The sequence below is a fragment of the Tursiops truncatus genome, chromosome 12, assembly GCF_011762595.2.
Source record: "Tursiops truncatus isolate mTurTru1 chromosome 12, mTurTru1.mat.Y, whole genome shotgun sequence".
Classification (NCBI taxonomy): domain Eukaryota; kingdom Metazoa; phylum Chordata; class Mammalia; order Artiodactyla; family Delphinidae; genus Tursiops; species Tursiops truncatus.
In genome coordinates, this window is record NC_047045.1 from 41,313,398 (window position 1) to 41,340,927 (window position 27,530).

General features: G+C 39.9%; 1 protein-coding gene across 1 annotated transcript; it reads left to right on the forward strand.

Annotated features, from left to right (window-relative positions):
- The first annotated feature begins 667 nt into the window (after window positions 1-667).
- Window positions 668-27,006, forward strand: AMD1 (adenosylmethionine decarboxylase 1). Its single transcript, XM_004328711.4, has 9 exons — window positions 668-1,116; window positions 17,003-17,089; window positions 18,084-18,210; window positions 20,086-20,188; window positions 21,199-21,241; window positions 21,340-21,484; window positions 21,597-21,689; window positions 21,770-21,925; window positions 22,348-27,006. Exons 1-9 carry the CDS (start codon window positions 1,007-1,009, stop codon window positions 22,486-22,488), a joined length of 1,005 nt encoding a protein of 334 aa, XP_004328759.1. The 5' UTR covers window positions 668-1,006; the 3' UTR covers window positions 22,489-27,006.
- The last annotated feature ends 524 nt before the right edge of the window (window positions 27,007-27,530 follow it).

The window sequence follows — 27,530 nt, forward strand, 5'->3', positions numbered from 1 at the left end:
CGGAGCCCTTCGAGGCTGGGCGCCACGTTGCTTCTCCCTTTTTGAATAGGGAGACAACGCTTCTGGCTATTGTGTAAACCGGTCGAGAACTGCGTTCATTCGCACATAAGCTAAAGCGAGAGCAGCATTAAAGCGCCTTCTAATCCGACCCCTGGCAACATGTGCGTCACGGACCAATGTTGAGTTTTAATGCCTGGCTTCGTTCGCCTTGGGGAAGCTTACTTGAGAGAATGGCCGAGTACCTCGACAATCGCGACTAAGTGCACAGGATCAAAACCCCCACGCCAGCCCAGCAGTGGCCACCGCCCCCGCCGAACCCCGCCAACCCTCCAGAGGATCCACCCATGTTCCCCGATAACCAGTTGTTTTACGCAGCGCTACACAGCCTTTCCTCACTCCGTCCCCGCTCTCCCACCCACTCCGCATTCGACCCCAGGTTTGTAGTCCCCAGCCGAACAACAGACCGCCGTCTCCCGCCCAGCTGCCAGCCCGAACCCGCACCGCAGCGAGGGAGCCAGCTCCCCGCGCTCCTCGCAGGCGGGCGGCCAGCCAGCCGCAACTGGGTGGTTGGTGATTGACAGGAGGCTGGAGCAATGAGCCGCAGGGGCGGGACGCTGCGTCACTTCCTGGCTTTTCGGGTAGACGGGGTATATAATTTCGGTGCTCACGCAGCGGCCTCGCTCCCACAGTATGGCCGGCGACATTAGCTAGCGCTCGCTCTACTCTCTCTAACGGGGAAACAGCGGACTACAAGAGACTGAGCTGTATCTGCCTCTATTTCCAACAGACTCACGTTCAACTTTCGCTCACACACACACACAAAAAAAGCCGGGAAAATTTTATTAACCCTTTTTTTAAAAAAGTTAATATAAAATTATAGCAAAAAAGGAACCTGAACTTTAGTAACACAGCTGGAACAATCCGCAGCGGCGGCGGCAGCGGCGGGAGAAGAGATTTAATTTAGTTGATTTTCTGTGGTTGTTGGTTGTTCGCTAGTCTCACGGTGATGGAAGCTGCACATTTTTTCGAAGGGACCGAGAAGCTGCTGGAGGTTTGGTTCTCCAGGCAGCAACCCGACGCAAACCAAGGATCTGGGGATCTTCGCACCATCCCAAGGTGGGTGCTCGGGGCTCTCGCCCACAGTCGGGTCTGGGGGCTGTCGCCGCCTGGGAGGCACCAGCCCCAGGCTGGGGGGCGGGGGCTGGCTTCCCGCAGCCTTCAGGTGAGGGCAGGTTCGCGGGCGGGGGTCGTTTGGGCGGCCGTGGAGGGCGGCCCCGGCGCTATCGGGAGAGGCCAGGTCCACGCGCGGCCCGAGCCGGCTTCTCCCGCCACCGTTGCAGGGCCGGGCGCTGCCCGGGGGGAGGGGAGAAGGCCGGCGCCGCCGCGTGCTCAGGTAACGTCCCCCGCGCGGCGTGCGGTGCAGCGGGCGGCGACGCTCGGGGTGGTTTGGCGGCCCTCGCCTCCCAAACTTACCTCCTCCTCCACGGGAGTTGGCGGTTCGGGGCCCTGGGTGAGGTGCCCGGGGGTGGGGGCCGCGCGGGCTCCCTCCCAGCAGGTGTGGCTCGGCGGGCTTAGTCAGGCGCTAATTCGGGCGTGTCTGCCTCGGGAATGGAGGAGGGAGGGAGCGGGACAGGAGTCCGACTCGTTCTCTCCGCGTGCTGCGGGAGGAGGGGGCCCACCCGGGGCCGGGCCGAGGGGCTGACGAGCAGGCCTCCCGCCCGCGGTCGGCGCTGGCAGCATGTGGCGCCCGGGCGGCGGGGATTGGGCGGGAGCAGCTGTGTCGCAGTGGCTGGGCCCCACCGCCGCCCTAACGTGCTCTGCACCAAAGCCTTTTCGGGGCGGCCCAGGGAGCCCACCGAGGCTCGCTCCCGACTCTCTTGACCTTGGGTTGTGTAACCTGTTACCGAGTCGGCGGGGTCCGGGCGAGGTGCGGGGTAGAGTGACGCTTGCCTATATTCACGGGCTAGAGGCCCGTCCGAGCTCGGACATAATACCTTTAATGCCTAATCCAGCAAAGGAATCTGGGGCCCCAGCCTCCCACCCCGGGCAGTCACGCGAGAGAGCTGGGCGATCGCGCAGAAAAGGAGAGGTCTTGTAGTGGCCTTGATCCAATCGCAGACGAGGGCGCAGGCGACCCCTGGGGTGGCTGGGCCGGCTCCCCCCGGCTGGGCTCGCTAAGCACCCCTTGGCTTTCTAGGCTTCTCCGCGCACAAGTGCAGCTAGCTAGAGTGGCCGTGCGGCGGCGGCGGAGCCGGCGCGGCCGCTTCATTGAGAGGCGACGACCAATGAGCTCGTTGGCCCGACCGGGAGCCTGGCCCCGGGGTGTGGGCCAATGGGCGTTTCAGGAATGTTGGCTGCGCTCGCCGCCTTCTCTGACAAAAAGCAACTGGAGAAGGGAATCCAGGCGGACACGTGCTGCCGGGACTTTAAGGCGATCTATGTTGAAGGAATCTCCTGTAGAAGAACATCGCGTTAGCTAAAGTGTGACCGGTTTCGTTTTTCAAGCTTTGTGCGACACTTAAAAATGTCTTAATATATCCCTTTACTCTAAGCACTTTATGTTTATAGGAAGCAGTTACTTACAAAATATGGGGAAGCTTAGTATTTCCTCCATTTCACAGGTGGGGAAGCTCCCTGGTGTTGTTAATGCGCCTTTGGTAAAACGATTGTGATGGGATTATCTAGAAAATGTTGTCAGGAAGAACTAATGAGTAAGAACAGTCTTATAAAATGAATAACAAAATTTTCTGCTCTGGCTCTTTAAATGGGTTGAAGCTTTATTTGTAAGCACGCGTTCTTAATAAAGGGAAGGGAGTGTTTCCTCCCCGAGTTCTTGGGCAAAAATGCCAGAATTTAAGCTTGGGCTTTTTTGGTTAAGAGTTCCCTGAATCAAGGAGGAGAAAGGCTTATAAATGGGCAACTTGCTTTCTTTAAATGTTTGAGAACCGCTTTTGTACTTTAATCAGCTGAAATTGTTTTACTGCTTCAGTGTGGATCTTAAAATGATGGCAAAAGTTATACCTTCAAGGACAGGATGTTCAGTTTTGTTGAATTTGTGATTTAGTGCCATACGTTTTGTAGACACTTAAAATTTGTTACGTCACTGTTGTGAGAGTTTAGCACATTTCAGCTGTTGAAACATCTATTGGATTTAACAGAGATGTCCGTTGGTAACCTTCGAGGAACATTTTTCAGTGACCTCTCAGGCAGAGATCAACTGGTTAGGTTATTTATTCAGAAGTTTTAAAAAAAGTACCTGAAAAACAATACATGCTTGATACATCACCTAAAACCAATGGCCTGGCCAGAGAAAATCACTGGCTTCTGGTCTCCGAGGAGGTGGGGTGCAGGCCCCAGAGACCACAGAGGAGTTATCAGTCATCCAGAAGAGTAATGCATAATGAGATGGTTCGTGGATGACCTATGGCATGTCTAGATTTGAATTCAAATATCATCTAATAGCTAGCTGTTCGATATTTCCATGTCTCTAAAATGGAGAAAATAATGGTACCTACCTCATAGGGTAATTGTGAGGATTAAGTGGGTTAATACATATATAGTACTTAAAAACTGACTGACAAATTGTAACCATAAGTGTTAACATCTTTATATTTGATTCTTTGCCCTTAAGGACAGAATCTTTTTTTCTTTTCCTTTCTTTAAGCAAACCAGGCTGGAGGAGAAAGTATATCAGATACTTAACATTAAAGGGTGCTCTACCAAGTTCATGTATTTTTATTCAAGTAGAGGAGATATGGTGAGTTTTGGGTTGCTTAATGCAGTTAAACCTTAATTCTTCCACAGAATAATCAGCCTTTAGTAGCTTTGTTCTTTTTTTAATGATATAAAAGTTTGGAAGCCAGAAAATCCTTCCTTGTCCTTAACCTCACATCTCCAACCTCAGTAATACTGCCAAAATGCAAATAGACAAAAGTCATAGTCAAAAGGCATTAACTAACAGACTGGAATAAAGTTAACAACTTAACTACACTGTTTATAAAACATAAAACTTAAGGTTATGGAAAGGGTTAAGAGGTCCTAAGAGGGCATCACTATCGATTAAAAGATAACAAGGATATTATGGGGAAATTCCTAGAAAAATACTTTTCCACACTGATGCAAGAAGAAACAGAAAATCTTAATAGTCCTATTACCATTGCATGAATTGAATTAATCAGTAATCATCCCATGAATATAAATCTAGGCCCAGATGGTTATACTGGAGTGTTCTAACATTCAAGGAAGAAATAATTCCAATCTTCTTCATACATTCTAATAGTTAACAGAAAGGGAATACACATCACAGTTCCTTTTGTGGTTTGTATAATTTTGATATCGGACCCCTGACAAGCTGTGAAGGAATCAGAATTTTCATGCACTGCAGATGGGAATGGAAAACAGTATATCCACTTTGGAAAATGGTTTGGCAGTTTCTTAATAAGTTAATACATCTGTCATATGATCCAACCAGTCTAGTCCACTCATGTATCTGTCCAAGTGAACCGGAAATGTGTCCATACAAAGACTTTTACATGAATGTATTCATAACAGCTTTATTTTCCAATAGCCCCCAAACTGGAAACAGGTCTCTATTAAGAAGCAAATAGATAAACAAATTATGATTATTCATACGATAGAATACTACTCAGTAATAAAAAAAAGAGATGAACTGTTATTGATACATGCAACAAATAATTGTGCTGGAGAAAAAATAATAAGCCTCACAAGAAGTACTATACTGTAAGATTTCATGTCTGTAAAACCAGAAAATTCTAAGAATCTGACATGCAGATCAGTGGTTGCCTGAGGATGGAGTTAAGGGGGAAGGGTGGATTACGGAGAGGCATGAGGGACCTTTTAGGGGTGATGCATGTGGTCAGTGTTTTGTGATAGTTTCCAGGTATACATGTATGTCAAGAATCTTGTAGATTTAATGTAAATGAAAAGATTCAAATGAATTTGAAGTTTAGAGTACTATATGTCCCCAAATTCTTTGTACAGTAACAACGATGAATATGAATTTGGAGAATTTGAAAAGCTGCTGAAATAGTTTTATAGAAAAGATTCTGCTATCATCAGGTATAAGGATCCAAAAAAATACTTAGTTGGAAGCAGTGTGGGGTTTGAAGAATTTGTGACATGAAAATTATTCCACAGACATCAACCAAGAGAAAAAAAACCGTAGGGCCATTTTGAAGGAAGTATTCCAGCAGAGCTGGAGAAAGTGGTAATCTGCCAAAATAAAACAATATGATTTGAAAAATCTGACTAATAGTAAAACAGCATATCTTCTGAATACAGATATTTTGGGTTCTTTGAGCTCTTTGTTGAAGCATAACACAAAAGTTAAGAGAATCATGGGCTTCTCTGGTGGTCCAGTGGGTAAGAGTCCATGCTCCCAATGCAGAGGGCCCAAGTTCAGTCCCTGGTTGGGGAACTGCAGCGAAAAGACCCCGCATGAAGATGCCAAGTGCCGCAACTGAGACCCGGCACAGCCTAAATAAATACTCATAAGTACATCTCTGATTTTCACAAATTGATCACATTCATGTAACTAGCCAGAAATCCCCCGTACCTCCTTCCAATTATAACCTATTCCCCTCTCCACCTAAGGGAACCACTATCCTGATTTCTAACATACCATAGATTAGTTTTCCCCATTTTATATATAACATGGAGTCATTTAGTATGCATTATGCCTCCTTTGGCCAGCATTATGTTTGAGGTTTTTTAGTTCATTCTCAATGTTGTATTTTGTGTCCATATGCCACAGTTTATCAAATCTATTGTTAACATGGGTATTTGAGTGATTTCCAGTTTGCTAATACAAATATATGGCTATGAACACTAGTGTGTCTTTTAGTAAGCAATATGTATGCTTTCCTGTTAAATATACACATACCTAGGAATGGAATTGCTAAGTCATAGGGTGTGCATATAGTCAGCATAAGGGTGCTGGTTGCTCCATATCTTCATCCAACACTTGTATTGTTTTTTTAATTTTAGTTATTATTGTGGGTATATAGTGGTCTACGTATTTCCCTTCAGACTAATGGAGTTGAGCATCCTTTCATATCTTTATTCACCATTTGGCTATCTTTTGTGAAATGCTTGTTCAAGTCAGCCTGTTTTTCTTTTGGGATGATTTTTCAGTTTGCAGGAGTTCTTTATATATTATGGATGAATTATCCGTCCAGTATGTGTATTACAGATATTTTATACACTCTGGTTTCCTTTTTCGTTTTATTAATGATAGCTTTAGAAACAAAAGTTCATAATTTTAATGTAGTCCCATTTATCAGTGTTTTCACCTTTAATGGTTAGTGGTTTTGTATCCTATTTAAGATATCTTTGCTCATCCTGAGGTAACGAAGATGTTATTTTTTCCCTCTAAACTTTGTTTTACTTTTCATATTTAGATCTGCAGTCCATCTGGAATTGATTTTTTAATATGGTATGAGGGAATAGAAAGCACATGAAGCAAAGTTGGCCCATCTTTCCAAGCTTTAACTCCAAGTCAAGCTGGAACCCACTCTTTCTTTTTTTGTGGGGGGGTGGGTGGCAGCACTGCGCAGCTTGTGGGTTCTTAGTTCCCCAACCAGGGATGGAACCCGTGCCATTGGCAGTGAGAGAGTGTAGTCCTAACCACTGGACTGCCAGGGAGTTAATTCCCTGGAACCCACTTTCTGTTAAACATTTCCCACTCTCCTGTAGGCCATTTAGTAGAATTGCAGCATTTACCTTCAGTGTAATCTGAACAAATGACATAATACTGAGAATCTTTTTTTTTTTACTAATTTCTCAAGGGAGACAAAAGGGGCACATTATATAGATTTTGTTTTATTTTTTTAAGAAAGAAAATCTTTTCTGGTATGGCTTGGGTTAAATAATACTGGTTAACAATATGTTGGAGAAAAGCAGTAGTCCAGACATCCAGATGAATAAGGAACAGATGATGTGTTCTAAAACTGACTTATTTCACACAGTAATTAAAGTTGAAATATAAAAAGAGGGAGTAGTATATTAGGTTTAACCTTAAGTTTTCTCTACTGAATTTTTCAGATTTCAAATGATGTTGAATAGAAATAGACCATTTATGTCTGTTTCCATAATGTCTTAGAATTGCCCGACTAAAATCCTGGACCAAACAAAAGCCTTTTTATAAGAAATGGCAGCTATGGGGAGGAAGTATGTTAGAAAATAAGAAATTTTGGTGAGGAAAGATAGTTTAATCTGATCTTTCAGGACTCTAAAATTGGCTTTCCTTTTTGCTTTAGAATTCATCTCAGACCTGAGCTATATATATTCTTAGTAATGAGGTAGGTTCACATGGGAAATTGTAGTGGATGGAGGTGAAGAGAATATTTTACTAATTGTGGGAAGGTTAGAGGTGTTAGACGTGTTACTAATTGTGGGAAGGTTAGATGAAAACTACCATCTATAATTTTAATATTGGAAAAGACATTTAGGACTAGTGGCATGTTCTGCTCTTCTTTCTTTCCTTCACTCAAATTTGTAAGCTAAAATAAAATCTTCAGTAAAGGACTGGGGGCAGTTGCAAAAATAGTAAATTACACCTCAGCATTAACTTTCCCAGAACTCATGCCTTACTTGACTAAATGACTGCACCATATTGCAATATCAATAATTTACATTTAAGGAATTTACAACCCCTTGCCAAGAAACCTTTTAGCCTAAACGTTTAGGAGTGAAAAGCTTCTTATTGAGTTAAGCTTCTCATTACACTCCTCACAGCAGTTTCAGAAAAGTTTGAACTGTTATCTTTAAACCACCTTTCTGGGCTTCCCTGGTGGTGCAGTGGTTGAGAGTCCACCTGCCGATGCAGGGGACACGGGTTCGTGCCCGGGTCCGGGAGGATCCCACGTGCCGCAGAGCGGCTGGGCCCGTGAGCCATGGTCGCTGAGCCTGCGCGTCTGGAGCCTGTGCTCCGCAACGGGAGAGGCCACAGCAGTAAGAGGCCCGCGTACCGCAAAAAAAAAAAAAAAAGTTAAACCACCTTTCTTTGAGAGGTACACATTGAAAGTAATAATCAAATGAAAGTAGCAGTAATTATACTCATTTAATTTTTAGGTAAAGTTTGAGATGGAGAATTTAGTACTCTGATTATAATTAACAGTGCATTCTGGGTTGATTTCTTTGAACAAAAGATAAAAGCTTATTTCTCTGGATAATCTGAATTAAATTCTGGTCAGTCTAGACGTTGCTAAAGAATAATCTCATGTTCTAGGATAGGTTTGACTCAGACTGCTATTACTAGTACTACTACTTTGGGTATGGTGTTGAGACCTGAATGTAATGTGATAAGGAGAGTCTCTGAAACAGATAGGTCAAGCTAATAGCTAAGGTCACAGTTCAGGGAAGCTTCAAATAGTTCAGTTGGGTGGCTTTTTGGGTAAATTACTTGATAGTCCTGAAACCAGTGATTTTTGCTTAAAGGAAGAAAACCATTAGAGGAATCTAATCACATGGAGCCCTTTTAAGTAAATGTAGGTTTCGAGGCACCATCTGCAGAGTATCTGACCTACAGTATCTATGGGTAGAATCTAAGTGATAAGAGTGAAATGAAACTCTGCTCTAAAGGGTTTCTTCCACCTGCTTGCAGCATTTTGTTCCCTCCATCATTTACTTCTTTTAATTGATGTTTTAAAAAGTCTAACAAAGTGTACAATTAAGCAGTATTCAGTGTGTGTGTTTACATTGTTGTGCAGCAGATCTGTAGAACTTTTCATTTTGCAAAACAAACTACCCATTAAACACTAATTTCCCCTCCCCTCTTCCCCCAGCCCTTAGCAATCACCTTTCTTTATGATTTTGACTACTTTAGATACTTCATATGAATGTATTGATTACCTCATTTAAGTGGAAACCTACAGTATTCATCCTTTTGTGACTGGTGTATTTCACTTAGCATAAAATTCTTAGATTCATCCACGTTGAAGCATGTGATAGGATTTCCTTTAAGACCACATAATCCATTTTATGTATTATACCATATTGTCTTTATCCATTAATCCCTTGATGGACATTTGGGTTGCCTCCTTCTCTTGACAATTGTGAGTAACAGTGAACATGGATGTGTAAATATTTCTTCCAGATCCTGTTTTGTATTATTTGTGTATATACCCAGAAGTAGAATTGCTGGATCATGTGGTAAATTCTATTTTTAAATTTTTGAGGAATGTCCATCCTGTTTTCCATAATGGCTGCACCATTTTACATTTTCACCAACAGTGCATAAGTGTTAAAATTTCTCCACATTCTTGCCAACACTTGTTCTTTCATTTTTCCTTTTAAATAGCAGACATCCTAATGGGTGTGAGGTGGTATCAAGAATGTGATTGGCGTTTCTCTTATGAATAGTGGTGTTGAGCATCTTTTTACATGCTTGTGGGCCATTTGTATATCTTGGAGAATTGTCTATTTAAGTCTTTGCCTACTTTTAAATTGGGTTATTTTTGTTGTTGGAGTTCTTTGTTTATTCTGGATATTAATCTCTTATAAGATATATGATATTTTTCCAATTCTGCTTTTTCACTCTATTGAGTGTTTTCCTATGATACGTAAAAGTTAAGTTTTATGTAGATCCATATGCCTATTTTTGCTTTTGTTGCCTGTGCTTTTTGTGTAACATCCAAGAAAGCTTTGCCAAATCCAATGTCCTAAAGTTTTTCCCTATGTTTTCTTATAGGTGTTTTGTGTCTTAATTTAGGTGTTTAACATTTTATATATATATATATATATATATAATATTTATTTATTTGGCTGCACTGGGTCTTAGTTGCGGCACGGGGGATCTTCATTGCGGTATGTCGGATCTTTAGTTGCAGCAGCATGCGAACTCTTAGTTGTGGCATGTGGGATCTAGTTCCCTGACCTGGGATCGAACCCCCTGCATTGGGAGCGAGGAGTCTTAGCCACTGGACCACCAGGGAAGTCTGTTAATTTAGGTGTTTAAGTCCATTTTGAATTATATGGTGTAAGGTAAGTATCTAATTTCATTCTTTTGTGTGCAGATCCAGTTTTCTCAACACCATTTGCTCAAGAGACTCTTTGCCCAATTAGTCTTGTACTTTTGTTAAAGGTCATTTGACCTGAGGTGTTTACTTCTTAAATTTTTACATTAAAGAGTGTAGCCAGGGAATTCCCTAGCTGTCCAGTGGTTGGGACTAGAAGCTTTCACTGCGGTTGCCCAGTTCAATCCCTGGTCGGGGAACTAAGATCCCACAAGCCATGTGGTATGGCCAAAAAAAAAAAGAGTACTCAGTTAGCCATTACAAGTGTTATTGAATCAGATGACATAGAAGTCTCTTGTCATTTTAATTGCCTCTCTTACTGTGTTAACACCCCAGTTTGTTCTATTTTTATTAGACCACAGACTCTTTAAGAAAACTTATAAAATATGGCATGCCATTAATGTTTTACTTTTCTGGCATAGTGACTAAGATCATTCAATCCATGTACTGTCATTTGTAAAGAGCATACTATTTGGGATCTTTATCATGATCTGGGTGTGGCTAGGATCCAAAAAAAGCTTTATTTACAAAAGGAGGCTTATTTTCCCCTCAGAAATGTGATATTAATAATTTGCTGAAATTCTCAGCTGTTTGGTTTTCTCCTTCTTCTTTGTGTTCATGTATGGCATTGTATTAACTTCTTCAGTTCTGTATCTCTGTTGCATCTTTCCTGCCCTTTGATTTATTATTTTTTTGAGCCAACAGTGCTCCTAAGATTGTGTTTTTATAATCACTTGGTTGATAGACTGTTCAACTGTGTTTGGCTTAGGGTGTTTTAAAGCAATTCCTTTCATACTGTGACTTTGAAAAATCCTACTTGAAGGTTTCTATTAGGTGAGGAAGGGTTTGGTTGTAGAATTAACACTGATGAATGAGTGCAAGAGCATTCTTGTTCCATCAAGATGGAATAAGCACACTCTATTCTCACTAAATGCAACTAAAAAACCTGGACAGAATGCATGGAGCAGCTATCTGAGAACTCTGAAAAGTAAATGTTAGGTGAATTGGAGAAGGAAGCCAAAACTCAAAATATCACTGAAATAGTCGGGAGTTTGTTTCTTTTTTTCTCTGGTATCTCCTGGGGTGGTCTCAAAAGCTGCCAGAAACCTGGAACTGCACACAAACTGAGCTCTGAGAGAGGTCTTTTTCTGGAATGCAAAGAAGGAAGGGAAGGGGGGCCCCTTTGGGTTAGAGAGAGTGGGGAAAATCCCTTTTTTATTTTCGTATTGCTTTGCTTTTTTTCTGTTCTCTCCTGCCACAGCTCAGGCAGTCCTGTAGCAGACTGCTGCAGAGTGGGGAAACTAAATTGGCTTTCTAGCCAGAGGACCAAGAAGCAGGCCATCTTCACTACCACCCCAGTCTGCCCCCCAACCCCCCCCCCCCCCCCCCCCCCCCCCCCCCCCCCCCCGCCGCCTTGAGCCAGAAGTTGTTGTGGAGATTATGGAGAGAAAGAGGTGAAGAAGGTGATCCCTTAATGATTTATATGAACACTCCTTAGCTGCTCATGTGTGGATCTGACCCTAAACAGTGTATCAAAGGCTTTGAAAACTGACAGATTGGCCACTGGGTAGCACATATGCAGGACAGCTCAGAATTCCATAGCAATGGCTTTCATAACTCTGAAATCGTAACATAACCCATAGAAGTTGGATAAGAACAAGACTGAACTTAACCATTTCAACTGTCTGCTAGCACAATTTTTTTTTTTTTTTTTTTTTTTTTTTTTTTTGGCTGCGTTGGGTCCTCGATGTGGTGCACAGGCTTCTCATTGGTGGCTTCTCTTGTTACAGAGCATGGACTAGGCGCACGGGCTTAAGTGGTTGTGGCTCGCGGGCTCTAGAGCGCAGGCTCAGTAGTTGTGGTTCATGGGCTTAGTTGCTCCATAGCATGTGGGATCTTCCCGGACCAGGGATCAAACCTATGTCCCCTGCATTGGCAGGCGGCTTCTTAACCACTGCATCACCAGGGAAGTCCCCTAACACAGTTCTTTAAAATCAGCATGCTCCATAGGATTTAAAGGAGATGTAAAATCATATAGTGTGAGGTCCAGGATGCGATCATAAATTACTCGACATACAAATAAATGACCAGGAAATTCTTTCAAAGGAAGACAATCAATAGACTCCAGCCTCTAGGTGATGCAGATCAAAATTTAAAAGCATCTATCATAACCATTCTACAAGAAGTAAGGAGAACACTTAGAAGTCTTAGCAGAGACATAGAAGATGGAACTAAAAAATAACTACTGGAATAAAAAGTTTACTGAATGGGCTTTATTTAGTAGGATGGAGATGACAGAGAGTGAGTGAACTTGAAAACAGATCAGTAGGAATTGCCCAGTGTGAACAACAGAGAAAATATGGAGACTGAAAATGAACAGATCCTGGTGGGACAAACCAAAAGTTTTAACATTTTGTGTCAGATTCACAGAAAGAGGAGTGTGATGCAGAGAAAATAGTCCATGTCTAGGTTCATTATAATGAATGGGTTCTATAACAGCTAAGATATTGGACAGTGAAATGACTAAGCTTCATTTATGCAAGTTAAGATAGCATTTCAAGTGGAAGATATATGTGTAGCTCATTAACAGAATAATTCTGTTAAATGAATCTTTTATCTTTTTAAGAACTCACCCTCTAAATACCTGAATTATTATGGTGACAAATTTAAAAAACTGAATGGGATCATGTAGCAGTTTAGATTTTTTAAATTTAAGGCTCTTTGATTTTTTAGTAAGTTTATAAGATCTAATCAAAATTATTGCCAGATGCAACAAATATTTTAGGACCTGCTGTGAACTGGGCTAGGCACTGAGGATGGAAACAGTAAATTACACATTCAACCCCTAACTACATGGAATGATTCTGGTGGGATTAACATGAATACGAAAATAGCCACACAACTAAAGCACTTAGGTAAGCCTTCTGAGTTTTAAAACATTTTAATGGCAGACTTGATCTGGTGGGGGTAGTGGGGTGGCTTGAGCTGGAGGAAGGGAGGTGGGGACAGAGGTTCTAGGTAGAGTGAAATCCATTCAGCAGTATCCAGAACAGTCAAAGTTTGCACCTGTTGTCTCAGCATAATTATAAGGATCTAGTTCACTCTCAGGTGGCTTGATTTGGGTGAATTAGTTATCTATATGTCTGTCAATGTACACTTTATTTGCTTTAATTATTCTTCTCATTGTCTTTTGTGTGTGGGTGGCTAGTTGGGTCTTTGTTGCTGCCCGCAGGCTTTCTCTAATTACAACGAGCTGCGGGGCTACTCTTCATTGCAGTGTGCAGGCTTCTCATTGCGGTGGCTTCTCTTGTTGCAGAGCACAGGCTCTAGGCACGAGGGCTTCAGTAGTTGTGGCGCACAGGCTTAGTTGCTCTGCGGCATGTGGGATCTTACCAGACCAGGGCTCAAACCCGTGTCCCCTGCGTTGGCAGGCAGATTCTTAACCACTGCGCCACCAGGGAAGTCCCTCGTTGTGTCTTTATCATATAATGTGTCAGATGAGAAGGGGGGATCCCAGGAGATCTGAAGATTAGATAATAGTTTACTCTTTGGAGAGAGTAAAACAGGATCTTTCTGAAGTAAGGGAAGCAGGTACAGTTGAGGGGTAGAGTCACTACACGGAAAACAGAATAAAAAGTTTATACTGAGTGTGAGATCCGTAGCCCTTTATCAGCTCTTTTACCTACCAGAAATCTTAATATGCTCCAGGCAAGACAACCGAATATTTGGGTAATCTGACCTACCCAGGAAAGAACAACAGCAAAAAAACACGGAGTTCCCAAGTGAAACAGCCTAGATAGAGAGAGGTCCACTAAACAAGCATAGAACTTCTGACTGGCTAAGTCTTAGCACCCTATTCTTGGCCAAGAACCACTTAAAAGAAACGTTGAAAGAGGAGACATTTGGGGGAACATCTGAGGATAAATTTGGATAAGTGTGTAGAAAACAGAAGCAAATGAAAAAGCAAGACAGCTTTGAAAAGCAAATGAAAAGCAAGTCCAGGAAAAAAACCTATACAAGCGAGGAAAAGTTCTTGTTATACTATATCTAGCTCAGCCACAGAACACGTTTAAAAGTCTTAACATCCTATAGTTAACACTGCTGTTTGATATGTGAGGAAAATGTTAAGAGAATAAACCCTGAGTTCTCATCACACCGAAAAAAATTTTTTTCTTTTAATGCCTTTTTTTTAATTGTATTTATGTGAGGTGATGAAAGCTAACTAAACTTATTGCAGTAGTCATTTTGCAGTATACATAAGTGAAATCACTATGATGATGGGCACCTGAAACGTACACAGTGCTGTATGTCAACTATATCTGAATAAAACTGGGGGAGGGTAGTTAACTTTAATCACCGCTTTTCAGTTCTATTCACTATTTATGTTATGTCCCGTGGATAGAAGAGAATCTTTGCAGGAGTGCTTAATTCTAGTGGGAAGTCAGTATGTAATGACATTAGCCAGTAGCATTATTGGAAGATCTGAATTAGATCTCTAAAGAGATCCCTGTGCTCCAGAATTTTACTTAAATGCTTCTAATGTTTATAGTGGGTATTTTTATTATTTACCTTCATATTCAGTATTTGAATTCTAGTAGGTAAATTTTGTATGCATTATGTAATTTATTATCAGTCATGTGAGGTAGGTTTTATTAAACCAAGCCCAGGGGTAATTGTAAGAAATGTCACAAAGCAGAAAAGCAATAGCTTCAATAAGAGCCTCATGTTTTCCTTTAGTTCTGGTTATTTCTTTTTGCATGAAGGCATATTCTTTGTGGAATTGAAATACTGTGGGTTCTGGAATGTTGTTTGCACATTTAGTGACCTTTGAATCTTAGAAATATGAAACTGAAAGCTACTACTTCAGTACCTAAGACAATCTATAAATTTGTGTTAACTCAGAACTGGGTCTTAATTGCAACTGTTTTTCCTTCCCTAAACAAATTGAACCATTTTTAAAATTTGAAACAAACTGCAAAAACATGGCCAAGTCTAATACGTATTTTCTTCTTTATATAAACAGTAGCACCTCTTAAAAAGAGTAATTGTTAGCTCTTTTTAAAAGTTGCTTTGTAAAAAAAAAAAGTTGCTTGATAAAGTTATGGGCAAATAGGCTTTATAATTAATCATTAGCAAGGCTAAATCATTTAAGTTTTCAGATGGGTCTGAGTAATGTTCAATTTAATCTACCAGTGGGAGGAATTACTACTGCCTTGTGGCTGGTCATCCAATAGCCCATTGGGCCAATAACATTCTTTTTTTTTTTTTTTCCCGCCCCCCGCCCCGGTACGCGGGCCTCTCACTGCTGTGGCCTCTCCCGTTGCGGAGCACAGGCTCCAGACGCGCAGGCTCAGCGGCCATGGCTCACGGGCCCAGCCGCTCCGCGGCATGTGGGATCTTCCCGGATCGGGGCAGGAACCCGTGTCCCCTGCATCGGCAGGTGGACTCTCAACCACTGCGCCACCAGGGAAGCCCCCAATAACATTCTTTTAGAAAAATGATGAAACAGGCACAAAATTCTAGCAGGATTGATTGGTATTATGTTTGCCTTTAATACAAAAGAATAAGCATACCTATTTCTGTGCTGGCTGTGCTGTTGAGGATTTCTCTCACAAGGTCTTAACTGGAAAAGAAAACTTTAATGTGCCATTTTCTTGGGTATACAAGAATGAGTTGCCAAATATTAAGAGGCTTAAAACATATTTCTAGCCTTTAATCTGGTTATTTTAAGCTGTCCTGTGGGAATATTTTATGTTAACTTTCTGTTTATAGTGGGCACACTGAAGAGGAAGCACTACCTTAGGTCTCAATTGGGTAGATTAAGACTAGCCCATGACTTCCTTTTTGCTGTCTACTGCCTTACTGCATTTCAGCCTTGTTGAAATGGGCATTTTGTCATCCCATTAGAGTGTAACAGTATTCCCAAGATCTTATGGGTATGCTTGTACTATTGAATTGTCAGCCAAAGGCATTTTTTGGTTTTTTTTGACAATGCTTCTAGACCTTTAAACAGCACTGGGCATTGTGATTAGCTGCCAATTTGATAGCAGAAAATAGTATCAAAACTGTGTGAGAGTACCAGCTTACTTTTGCTGTCAAACTTAAATCTCTTTGCCAATCTAATTGGTGAAGGAAATGATGCTTTTAAATTGTAATTCATATAGTAAGGTTAAAAATCAGAATTTGAGGGACTTCCCTGGCAGTCCAGTGGTTAAGAATCTGCACTACCAATGCAGGAGGCGCAGGTTTGATCCCTGGTCGGAGAACTAAGATCCCACATGCTGTGTGGTGCATCCCCCCCCCCAAAAAAAATCAGAATTTGATAGGGGAAAAAAGTATCTCATTTTAACTTGTATTTCTTTAATCACTTAGTGAAAGGTAATGTTATCCCTTGGTTTATTGGCCTTTGGTATTTCCTCTGTACATGGCCTATTTACATTATTTTGTCCATTTGTCCACACCCCCCCATTTGTCTTTTTCTTAATAAATTGCAAATACGTAGTATAATTTCCTGGGTTTCGGTTTGCTTTTTTGTTTTTTACATGCTATAGCAAAATGTATCCATCTTATTTGGTGGATATGTCATTTTTTTTTTTTTTTTTTGTACGCGGGCCTCTCACTGTTGGGGCCCCTCCCGTTGCGGAGCACAGGCTTCAGATGCTCAGGCTCAGCGGCCACGGCTCACGGGCCCAGCTGCTCCGCGGCATGTGGGATCTTCCCGGACCAGGGCACGAACCCGTGTCCCCTGCATCGGCAGGCGGACTCTCAACCACTGCGCCACCAGGGAAGCCCCAATATAAATTATTTTGAAACAAAACTAAATGTTGGTATTCATAAGAGAAGCTGGAACAAGAATGTGACAACGAATATAAAATGTGGTCTTAAATCATTGGAAACCTTTGAGACCTTTGTAATTTTTATGAGTGTACTGTTATGAATTAATCATCCTCTTTTTGGTTAAATAATAGATCCGAGTGGGACATACTTTTGAAGGATGTGCAATGTTCAATCATAAGTGTGACAAAAACTGACAAGCAGGAAGCTTATGTACTCAGGTAAGTCCTGTAAAACAAGTGTTGGCTAACCAATTTCAGTCTGAATCATACTTTACATGGAATAGCAAATCATTTTTCTGGATCTTAGTTCTATAATTGTTTTCATCTTATTTTTTAAAATATGATGTAAAATAAAATGTTTACTTCTGATGTCCCTAGGCAGTAGGTTTTTGAAGTCCTACCTAATAGCTCTTCAAGATGGTTGCCATCTTTACTACCTCCTTGAGGTTAGCAGGAAATGTCTGTGAAGGAGGGGAGGGTAGAATGGCACTGTTCCTTTGCCCACAGTCCCTGATACAGGTCTTCCTTTTTAGTATATGCCTCTCTCTCTCAACTTCAGGCAAAGTGAAAATTAGCTTCATCATACAAATAGGATTGCTGTATGTAAGAGAAGAAAGCCATGCAACCTTTTTATAGGTATAAAGATACTATATTGAATTCTTATAATAATATTGTAACGGGCCTTGGGGCTATTGTATTGAACATGGTGCCTGCTTTTTATGAAGCTTGTGCTTGGCATGTACAGATGTTTATCAAATGATTATTATGTGCCAGGCCCTAGGGATATAATGGTGAGTAAAAACAAACATTCCTTTCCTCATAGAGCTTATTATCTAATGAAAAGTAATGAGATGGTTACAGAAATACATGAGAGTGGGCAGTTCAAAATGAGGTAAAGTATGAATTTAGTGTCCTAGGTTAGGTTAGGTTAGGTGAGGAGGAAAGTTGACTACTAAAAGAGAGTTTGTGTAATGAGCTAATATGCTTTATACCTAATTTAAGTTCTGTTTCTGTGGGGTCCTATAACCTTACACTGATTTTTATATAATAGAAGAGGAAGAACACTATAGTACATTATTTGCCTCCTTGAGATCTTAACATTTAAAATTATTAGCCAAAAATTTACATTGTAAATGACAGTGCAATAATAGATTAAGCATCTCAGTAGTACATAAACATTGTTATAATATTGTGACTTTTTTTTAAACTGCAGTGAGAGTAGCATGTTTGTCTCCAAGAGACGTTTCATTTTGAAGACATGTGGTACCACCCTCTTGCTGAAAGCACTGGTTCCCCTGTTGAAACTTGCTAGGGATTACAGTGGGTTTGACTCAATTCAAGTAAGTAATCAAAAATCATTTATCCTTTTGCGGGGTGGGGCGTAAATGTTAGGGTTTGGTGATGTGCCTGGTAAATAAATTTGTATACTTGTTCAGTTTTAATGGGTAAGGACGTTCACAACATGGGGAGAAAGAGTGCCTGTTGCTCATTAATAGCAAAAAATATGGAGGAACCAGAGAATGGGTTGGGATAAAACTCAAATGGGAGAAAAGAAAACCAGATACTTTCAGTAGTTAATTCCTTAATATTATTACTATGAATGGTAGAGAAACTAAGAAAAAGAAAAGCAAGAAAAATCATCCAGTCTTCATAATAAAGAATTGATTATGTTAAAGAGCAATAGTCAGTTAATTCTTGAATGCTATCAGAATTTATACTTAGGGTATAATTGTTCTGATAAGCAAATGTTGAATTTTAATAATTAACTATGGCAAGGATAGCTGTCATTAGGACCTAAAACAGTTTTTGTTAATTATTGACCCTTTTAAGAAAATCAAAAAAAAAAAAAAAAAAAAAAAAAAAAAAAATAAAAAAAAAAAAAAAAAAAGAAAATCTAAATTTAGCAATATGTTCTTAATTTTTGGATCAGTGACTCTTTTGAAACTAAATATACACATGTTCTGCCACAAAATTTTTGCTTACATGCCTGTTATAAAGCTCAGATTAGGGACTCTGGTGGCACAGTGGTTAAGAATCCACCTGCCAATGCAGGGGACACAGGTTCAAGCCCTGGTCCAGGAGGACCCCACATGCCACGAGCAACTAAGCCCGTGTGCCACAACTACTGGGCCTGCACTCTAGAGCCTGTGAGCCACAACTAGTGAGCCTACGTGCTGCAACTGCTGAAGCCCGAGTGCCTAGAGCCTGTGCTCCGCAATAAGAAAAGCCACCACAATGAAGAGGAGCCCCCACTTGCTGCAACTAGAGAAAGCCCGCACGCAGCCAAAATTAAATTTAAAAAAAAAAACAAAAAAGAAACGTATTAGAAACTCCTGCTCTAGGGCTCCCCTGGTGGCACAGTGGTTAAGAATCCGCCTGCCAATGCAGGGGACACAGGTTCGACCCCTGGTCCAGGAGGATCCCACATGCCGTGGAACACCTAAGCCCGTGCGCCACAACTACTGAGCCTGCGCTCTAGAGCCCATGCTCTGCAACAAGAGAAGCCACCGCAATGAGAAGCCTGCGCACTGCAATGAAGAGTAGCCCCCGCTTGCCACAACTAGAGAAAGCCCATGCACAGCAACGAAGACCCAACACAGCCAAAAAACTAAATAAAACAAAATAAATTAATTTAAAAAGAAAGAAAGAAAACTCCTGCTCTAGGGAATTCCCTGGCCATCAAGTGGATAGGACTCCGTGCTCACACTGTCAAGGTTCCAGGTTCAATTCCCTGGTTGGGGAACTAAGATCCCACATGCCACGTGATATGGCACAGAAAAAAACAAAGAAAGAAAAAGAAACTTCTGCTCTAGAAATAAATATTGTACCTTGTCTCTACAGTTGTTATGACCCATCATTAGTAGTTGGGCATTTTTTGGTTTCTAGAAATTCAGTGACACAATCTACATGGTTAATGTTCTATTTAGACTCTCTTCACAGCTGAAAAACAAAGTTGCTCTGTATAACACTAACCCATGGGTATTGGTCTGAAACCTTGCTCTTTGACACAGTGGCCTTTGCTTTTGTTTGTCGGCCAGCAAAGTACTTATACATCTATTAAGCATATTAAAGGAAAAACACTATGTTAGGTGTCATTGGGGAAAATATTTGTGGATATAGTTTTGATTTTGATATGTATATGTAGAAAATAGTTGATTGGTTTAGGAAAGGTGATAGAATTCAGTGTATGAAGTTATCTGTCTGTCTTTTTATAGAGCTTCTTTTATTCTCGTAAGAATTTCATGAAGCCTTCTCACCAAGGGTACCCACACCGGAATTTCCAGGAAGAAATAGAGTTTCTGAATGCAATTTTCCCAAGTAAGTTTTAATAGAATTGAATCCTGCTTTCTTAAAGTTAGAAGATATATTCTCTCGAATGTGTGTGTGTGTGCGCGCGCGCCTATGTGTCAAATGCAGCACATTATATAGTTAAGATAAATATATCAGTGTAGCTGAGTACAATTTTTGGAGTATGTTGTGTAAGTGTTGTTGAAATGATGGGGGGAAAATCAAGGAATTGATCGCCTGCCAGAGGGAGAGCTCATCTTCATCTAGCCAGTTGCCCTCATTTATATCTAACTTAGTGGTTATGAAGGCTGTAATCCCTTCATCCAGAAAAATGCCCAGTCACTTCATAAACCCAGGCTAAGGCACTGGTCCATGTTAAGAAACTCTGTCGTGCATTCTATATAGGAATTGTCCTAGCTTAAAAATGGTCAACTTAGTGAGAGCATAGTGTCACTTCAAGTAAATTGGCAAGATTTTTTCCATCCATTTGCTAAGCTTTTATTTATAGACCTTCCTTTTTGAGCTTCAAGGACAGGGAAGTAAAGTTTATCTAATCTAACACCCTCATATCCTAAAGGAGGCTGAAAACCTGGATTTTAGTAACATGGCACAAAGTTGTCCACAGGGATGATTTAAAAAGAAAATCAGATTTCTATCCTACTGTTCTTACCTCATCTACTAATATGAAATTGTACTAGTTATATAAATAAGAGTGCTGAGTATAATTTAGTTTAAATATCTACCAACTATTAATTTACTGTGTTTAATGAGGCTTTGAAACACTATGGACAGGAGGACGTATTACATAAAATAACTTTTTACTTGAGAGAGTAGATAAATGGGTGACCAAATTCCATTTCCTAATGGAGTTTTAGGGGAGAGTAAACCATAGTTTTCTCAGCACCATTTAGACTGACTCACTAGCTGAAGTGCATCTCTAAATGACAGCCAGTAAAGTTTTTTCTTAAAAGGTGAGGGGGATCCTGCCTACTTGCTATCGAATGGATCTGTTAAATTTATTTTATGTTCTCCTTCAACAGATGGAGCAGCATATTGTATGGGACGCATGAATTCTGATTGTTGGTATGTTGGACCCAATTTGATGGAAGTTTTGTTCTACATAAGATTTACTTTGAACTTGGAGTTGTCATTTTTAGAAACTATTTTGTACTTTTACATAGGTACTTGTATACTTTGGATTTCCCAGAGAGTCGGGTAATCAATCAGCCAGATCAAACCCTGGAAATTCTGATGAGTGAGCTTGACCCAGCAGTTATGGACCAGTTCTACATGAAAGATGGTGTTACTGCAAAGGATGTCACTCGTGTAAGCATTTTCAATAATAATTCTGTATTCTGCTTGGTGACTAAATATTTTAACTCATTCTCCATTTATTTTTCAGATTTGTTTTTAATTCAGTTTTTGGGCTTTTTTCCAGGAGAGTGGAATTCGTGACCTGATACCAGGTTCTGTCATTGATGCCACACTGTTCAATCCTTGTGGGTATTCAATGAATGGAATGAAATCGGATGTAAGTAAGAATATCTTGCTTAATAATTGAAATATTTAAGTGTGCCCTTTCCATTATTAACACAAAACTATTTCTCAAAGGGAACTTATTGGACTATTCACATCACTCCAGAACCAGAATTTTCTTATGTTAGCTTTGAAACAAACTTAAGTCAGACCTCCTATGATGACCTGATCAGGAAAGTTGTGGAAGTCTTCAAGCCAGGAAAATTTGTGACCACCCTGTTTGTAAATCAGGTAAAGTATTTTATTATCGACAATAAAATCTTACAGAAAATAAAGATAGTGAAGCATGTCATAAAATGTATTCTGAGATGGCACATAATCATTCAGCTATTCAGAGGTACTACTAATTGAGGTGTTTGGTAGATGAGAAGCTTTATGTGTTTCATTAGACTTCTGTTGGTCCTTGTTTTTATATCTAACCCAGTTCATGGGCTCCTCTTGTCCTATTTTCCCTGTTGATAGACCTTGGGGTGGGGGGTGCCAGGGGACATAAGGTGCCCCACTTCATCCCACCCCTAAGAAGTCAGCTAAAATATTTCAGTGCCACAGTTTGACTAAAATAATAGTCTTAAATATTTATTGCATGACTGCTTTGTTCGAAAATACTTCTGCAGGTTGGAAGCACTCATGGTTAATTTAATTTTTTTCCCCAGAGTTCTAAATGTCGCACAGTGCTTTCTTCACCCCAGAAGATTGAAGGTTTTAAACGTCTTGATTGCCAGAGCGCTATGTTCAATGATTACAATTTTGTTTTTACCAGTTTTGCTAAGAAGCAGCAACAACAGCAGAGTTGATTAAGAAAAATGAAGAAGAAACGCAAAAAGAGAACACACATAGAAGAAGGTGGTGGCTGCTTTTTAGATATTGATACCAAGGGCCATGCTTTCCATAACCACCACCTTGTAGTTGCAGAAAGCCCTAGATGTAATGATAGTGTAATCATTTTGAATTGTATGCATTATTATATCAAGGAGTTAGATATCTTGCATGAATGCTCTCTTCTGTGTTTAGGTATCCTATGCCACTCTTGCTGTGAAATTGAAGTGCATGTAGAAAAAACCTTTTACTATATGAAACTTTACAACACTTGTGAAAACAACTCAATTTGGTTTATGCACAGTGTAGTATTTCTCCAGGTATCATCCAAAATTCCCCACAGACAAGGCTTTCGTCCTCATTAGGTGTTGGCCTCAGCCTAGCCATCTGGGACTGTTCTATTAAATTGCTACCAGGATTTTGCATCCAGTTACCTCCACTTTCTAGAACATATTCTCTACTAATGTTATTGAAACGAATTTCTACTTCATACAGATGTTTTTGCAGCACCAATCAAAGTTCTTCTTCCACGAGTCGAGTCCTCTACGAAAATGACTGCAGTTATCCATTTTGTGTATTACTATCTCACTGCTTCCTATACTTGTGTGACTTTGATTCATTCCTCACCATGGTGTCTCCCTCCCAACCACACCCCCTCCATAAAGCAATACACTGTTACACTGTGGGTTTACACTAACCTTATACCCCAGAGGGGGAACGGGGTTGGGGGTGGACCCTGGGCTTAATTTTCTTTTAAGGTCAAGGGAGTTTGGCATTTTTCGTTACCATGAGCTCTTTTGGAATAAGCTGGTGTTGATTAGTGAAGAAGGTGTAGATTGATACTAGGGAATATTGGCAGAACTGTATGCCATACTGTGCCCCCCATTAAATGAGATTAGCTTCTCATGGGTACCATGTCTTTATTAACTTGCTAAGTAGTAGTATAGGAAAATTATCACTAAATTTGTTAGCAAGGAGATTTAAGATAAAGGTTGTGTTGGATTCAACAAGTTGAGTCAGCTCAGATGATTCACCTCAACTTTTACTTTCATAGCCATTTCCACTAATTTCTATTAACGATATGCCATAAACTTTCGTTCAAAGCAGAATCGATGTCTTTGCCATCTTTGTGACTTAAAAAGTTCTGTGACTTTGTGATGCATGTGATAGTGTTCTGACGCTTCCTCTTACTGGTATTTCTTTCTCCATGGAGTAACATCAAGTGATGAATGAGAACTGTTCAGGTTATTCAGACATACTACACAGTGAAGCAGAGTGCTATCCATAAAACATAACATATAAAATTCCAAAATGGTCAATTGGAAATGACTAGAAATACAGGCTTAAAAGAGTTGGCATCTTTTAGCTGTATTTGCTAATACGGACATTTATTTAAGCAGCTGAGAAAAGAGCAAAGTTGACTCAATTTTGTATTTCTTCTTGTCCTGAAACAATTTTTGATTCATTCTGGATTGATGCAGTGATGTTTTTGTTCCTTCCGTACTTATAAATGAAACACTTTTTTTTTAGTGTTTCTAAACATAAATTCTACTTGGTTTGAAATCAAGTGGTTGGAACACTTTTGACTTTTAAACATGTTGATTCAGAGCTTCATTGAAGAAGCTTTCAATCAATGGATCAGTCCGATTCTGTAATTAGTGCACAGTACCTAATGTTTTGGTGCTATTATGAGGACCAATGCTCAAAGTGGATTTTGTTCTTGAACAGTGTCCCAGTAGATTTGATGAACACTTATTGGCTTGAGGTCTGATCCCTGCCCCAGCCCAATAGATTTAAGATTTCTATTTAATGTTGAGAAACTGCACAAATTTGTATGGAACAAAGCCTAGAAAAATAAAAACTATAGATTGAATAGTAATCTAAATTAATCCTAGTGTGTATGATAGAGGAGGGAAAATTTTGGTGCCATAATTTCTCTCTTCATGGTGTTGGACTTAAATCAGTTGAAATGTATTTCTGTACCACAATTTAAGCTTCAATAAAGGTTTGCTTAATTCATTGTCTAGTGACATTCAGAAAGTTTTCTGTTGATGTATTTTTTTAAATAGTATACATGACCAAATACTAGACATCTAAAGTTTTTATAATTAATTGAGTAAATCAATATTTAATGATCATTTTTTAAGATTTATGGGAGTTGTCATGAAGATAAGATCTCTAAGCTCCTGGGAGAACAGATTTAAACATTTTTTTGTTAGTGGCTTCATACCTGAAGCTCAAAGGAAATCATCCGGGCTATATACCAAGGTATCAAAGAGTAGAAAGGGTGTAAGTAGTAAGAATAAGAATGCTAGAGTTTGGAGCTAGAAAAGTGAAAAGTTTGAAGGTGGAATAATCTAACATTTATTATGAAATAGGCTCTTGATGGTGGGGTGGGGGCAGAGTTTAACTCATGGTTATTTCTATTAACTAGAACAGAGTTATAAGCTTTTGATCATTGTGCCATGCGGGTACATATCTCATCTGAGTTTAAAAGGGTTGATCATAGAAAAGCAGGTTGTTACATATGTGTGCAATACTTACAGCACCAAATTCTTTTACATGAACAGGTAACTGAGTTTGGCAGACACTTGGTGTTAATCAGATTCAGGGACATAATCTGAAAAATATGGTAAATGTGATATCACACTATGAAAGATAAAAGGCTTTTATTGTCCTAGTCAGATAACTCACCATTTCCTGGCTACCCACCTTCAAACTTGACATTCTCATCTACCCTTTTTGTCATAATGGAAGAAGTATTGGTCCTTTGGATTCTATCCACCCATTCCTACTTTCAGAGACTTTATAACTGAGTTCACTGCAAGCATGTCCACTGTTGATCACCATCAGTTTGTTTTACTTTTCTGGTTTCTTCCCACTTATGTTTGCTCCTTAGGGTCTACTTTATTAGTCCTTTACAAGATGATAAGTGTCAATTCTTACCCCAAACTGAACCCTCTTCAGACTACTTCTTGCAATCTAGCATTTTCCTGAGTTGTTGAAACCAGAAACCTAGGATGAAATTGAGGCAGGGTCAGAGAGATCTGTTATGTGACTAAGTTTGGAAGAAAACCATTGGCAGTGTCAAGAGATGTCCAATATGCTGTTGGATATGTGAGCTAGGAGCCCATAAAAATAGGTTGAGATTGGTAATTAAACATCTTAATTGGATGTATATTTAAAAAAATTGTACCTTGAACCTTCACACCCTAGCTTCGATAGTCCTCAGTTCTGCTTTGGTACATTCATCTGTCCGCTATGCACACCTCTTACTAGGTAAGATTTATTAAAAAATTGAAATACGCAAATCTTAACTACAATTTTGAAAATGGATACTTTTAGCCCACAGCCATATCAGGACAAGGGAAGTTTCCCATATACCCCTACCTAAGCAACAAAGCCACTACCCCTACTTTAGTTGGTAGTGTAACTACTATCCATATTTTTTCACCATAGACTAGGGTTTCCCTCCCCCCCCCAGCTCTGAAACTAAATTGAATCACTTAATGCTTTCATTAGTATAAAGTTTTGAGAGGTTGAACCATGTATTTCTTTTTATTGCTGAGTAGTATTCCATTGTATGAATGTACCACAATTTGTTTAGCTATTCTCCTGTTAATGAACATTTTGTTTCCAATTTTGGGAAAATATGAATAAAGCTGCTATGAACATTTGCATATAAGCATTGTGGCTTCTGAGTATGTAATAGTATCTTGTATTAATCTACATTTCTCTAATGAACATGCTCTGTCAATTAGCCATTTACTATATTCTTTGAATGAAAATAAGTTTTGTATATTTTAAAATTAGGTTGGCTTTTTATTAATGAGATACAGGACTTTTATATATTTTGGATACAATTTTTTGGTCTAGTATTTTGCAGATATCTTCTAGTCTGTCTTCATTTTTCTAAGTGTTTTGATGAGTAGAAGTTCTTAATTTCAAGTCTTAATTTATCAACTTTTTTAATGGATCTTTTCTGTGGATAAATCTGCCTTCCTCCACATTGTGATGGTGTTGTTTTCTTGTAAAAGCTTTATAATTTTTGGCTTTTACATCTATGATCCATCTCAAATTTTTCTAAGTGATACAAGGTAGGGATCGAGGTTCATTTTTATCCATATGATCAGTTAATCCAGCACCATTTGTGCTTTTTCCATTTAATTAATTTGGTGCCTTTTAATAAATTAGGTTGACCATGTAAGTGTAGGTCTACTTATTGCTTTGACTATTTCGTGTACTTTGTATTTCTGTGTAAATATTAAAGTAAGCCTGTTGATTTCTATTTTTTAAAAGCCTGATGGGCATTATGATTAACTAGCATTGAGTTGAATCCATCTGTCATCTTTAATTTTTCTCAGCAATATTTTGTGTAATGTGTGATTTTGATTATGTCATAACTATTTTAGGTTTCTTGACGCTAAAAACCTATCAATGGGATTGTTTTTTTTCCAATTGCTATCTTACACAATTAAAAAAAATTTTTTCTTGTATCATGAGACCTTGCTTAAGCTCACTGGTTTTAAAAATTTTTTATTTTCTTCTCTATTGCCCTGTTAGGACCTCTAATACATGTTGAGTATAAGTGGTAAGAGCAGGCCTACTAAGATGAGGTTGGGAAGACAACCTAGGGAGCAGAATTCAAGGAGGTAGTGTCAGGGTGATGCAAGTGGGCATCTGGGAGTGAGTGCATCCTTGCATTTTGCTCCCTAGGGGCTTTCCTCGCCTCAGCCTTATCCTGGTCTTCTGTTAAGGCATGCTCATCCCAATTTTAGGAAGAAAAGAGCAGTCCGTCAAGAATGCTATTGGTAGCTAGCAGGAACCTGCTGTATAGCAGAGGGAGCTCAGCTCCGTGTGGCGCTCTGTGACAACCTTAGATGGGTGGGATGGGGGGAGGTGGGAGGGAGGCCCAAGAGTGAGGGGATATAGGTATACATATAGCTGATTCACTTCATTGTACAGCAGAAACTAACACAACATTGTAAAGCAATTTTACTCCAATTAAATTTTTTAAATA

What these genes read in the sequence shown, in the direction of transcription:
- AMD1 (XM_004328711.4), top strand. Translation starts at nt 1,007, where the DNA reads ATGGAAGCTGCACATTTTTTCGAAGGGACCGAGAAGCTGCTGGAGGTT. An exon ending in CTGCAAAGGATGTCACTCGT is followed by an intron (nt 21,485 to 21,596) that starts GTAAGCATTTTC and finishes GCTTTTTTCCAG; the next exon opens with GAGAGTGGAATTCGTGACCT. An exon ending in TGAATGGAATGAAATCGGAT is followed by an intron (nt 21,690 to 21,769) that starts GTAAGTAAGAAT and finishes TATTTCTCAAAG; the next exon opens with GGAACTTATTGGACTATTCA.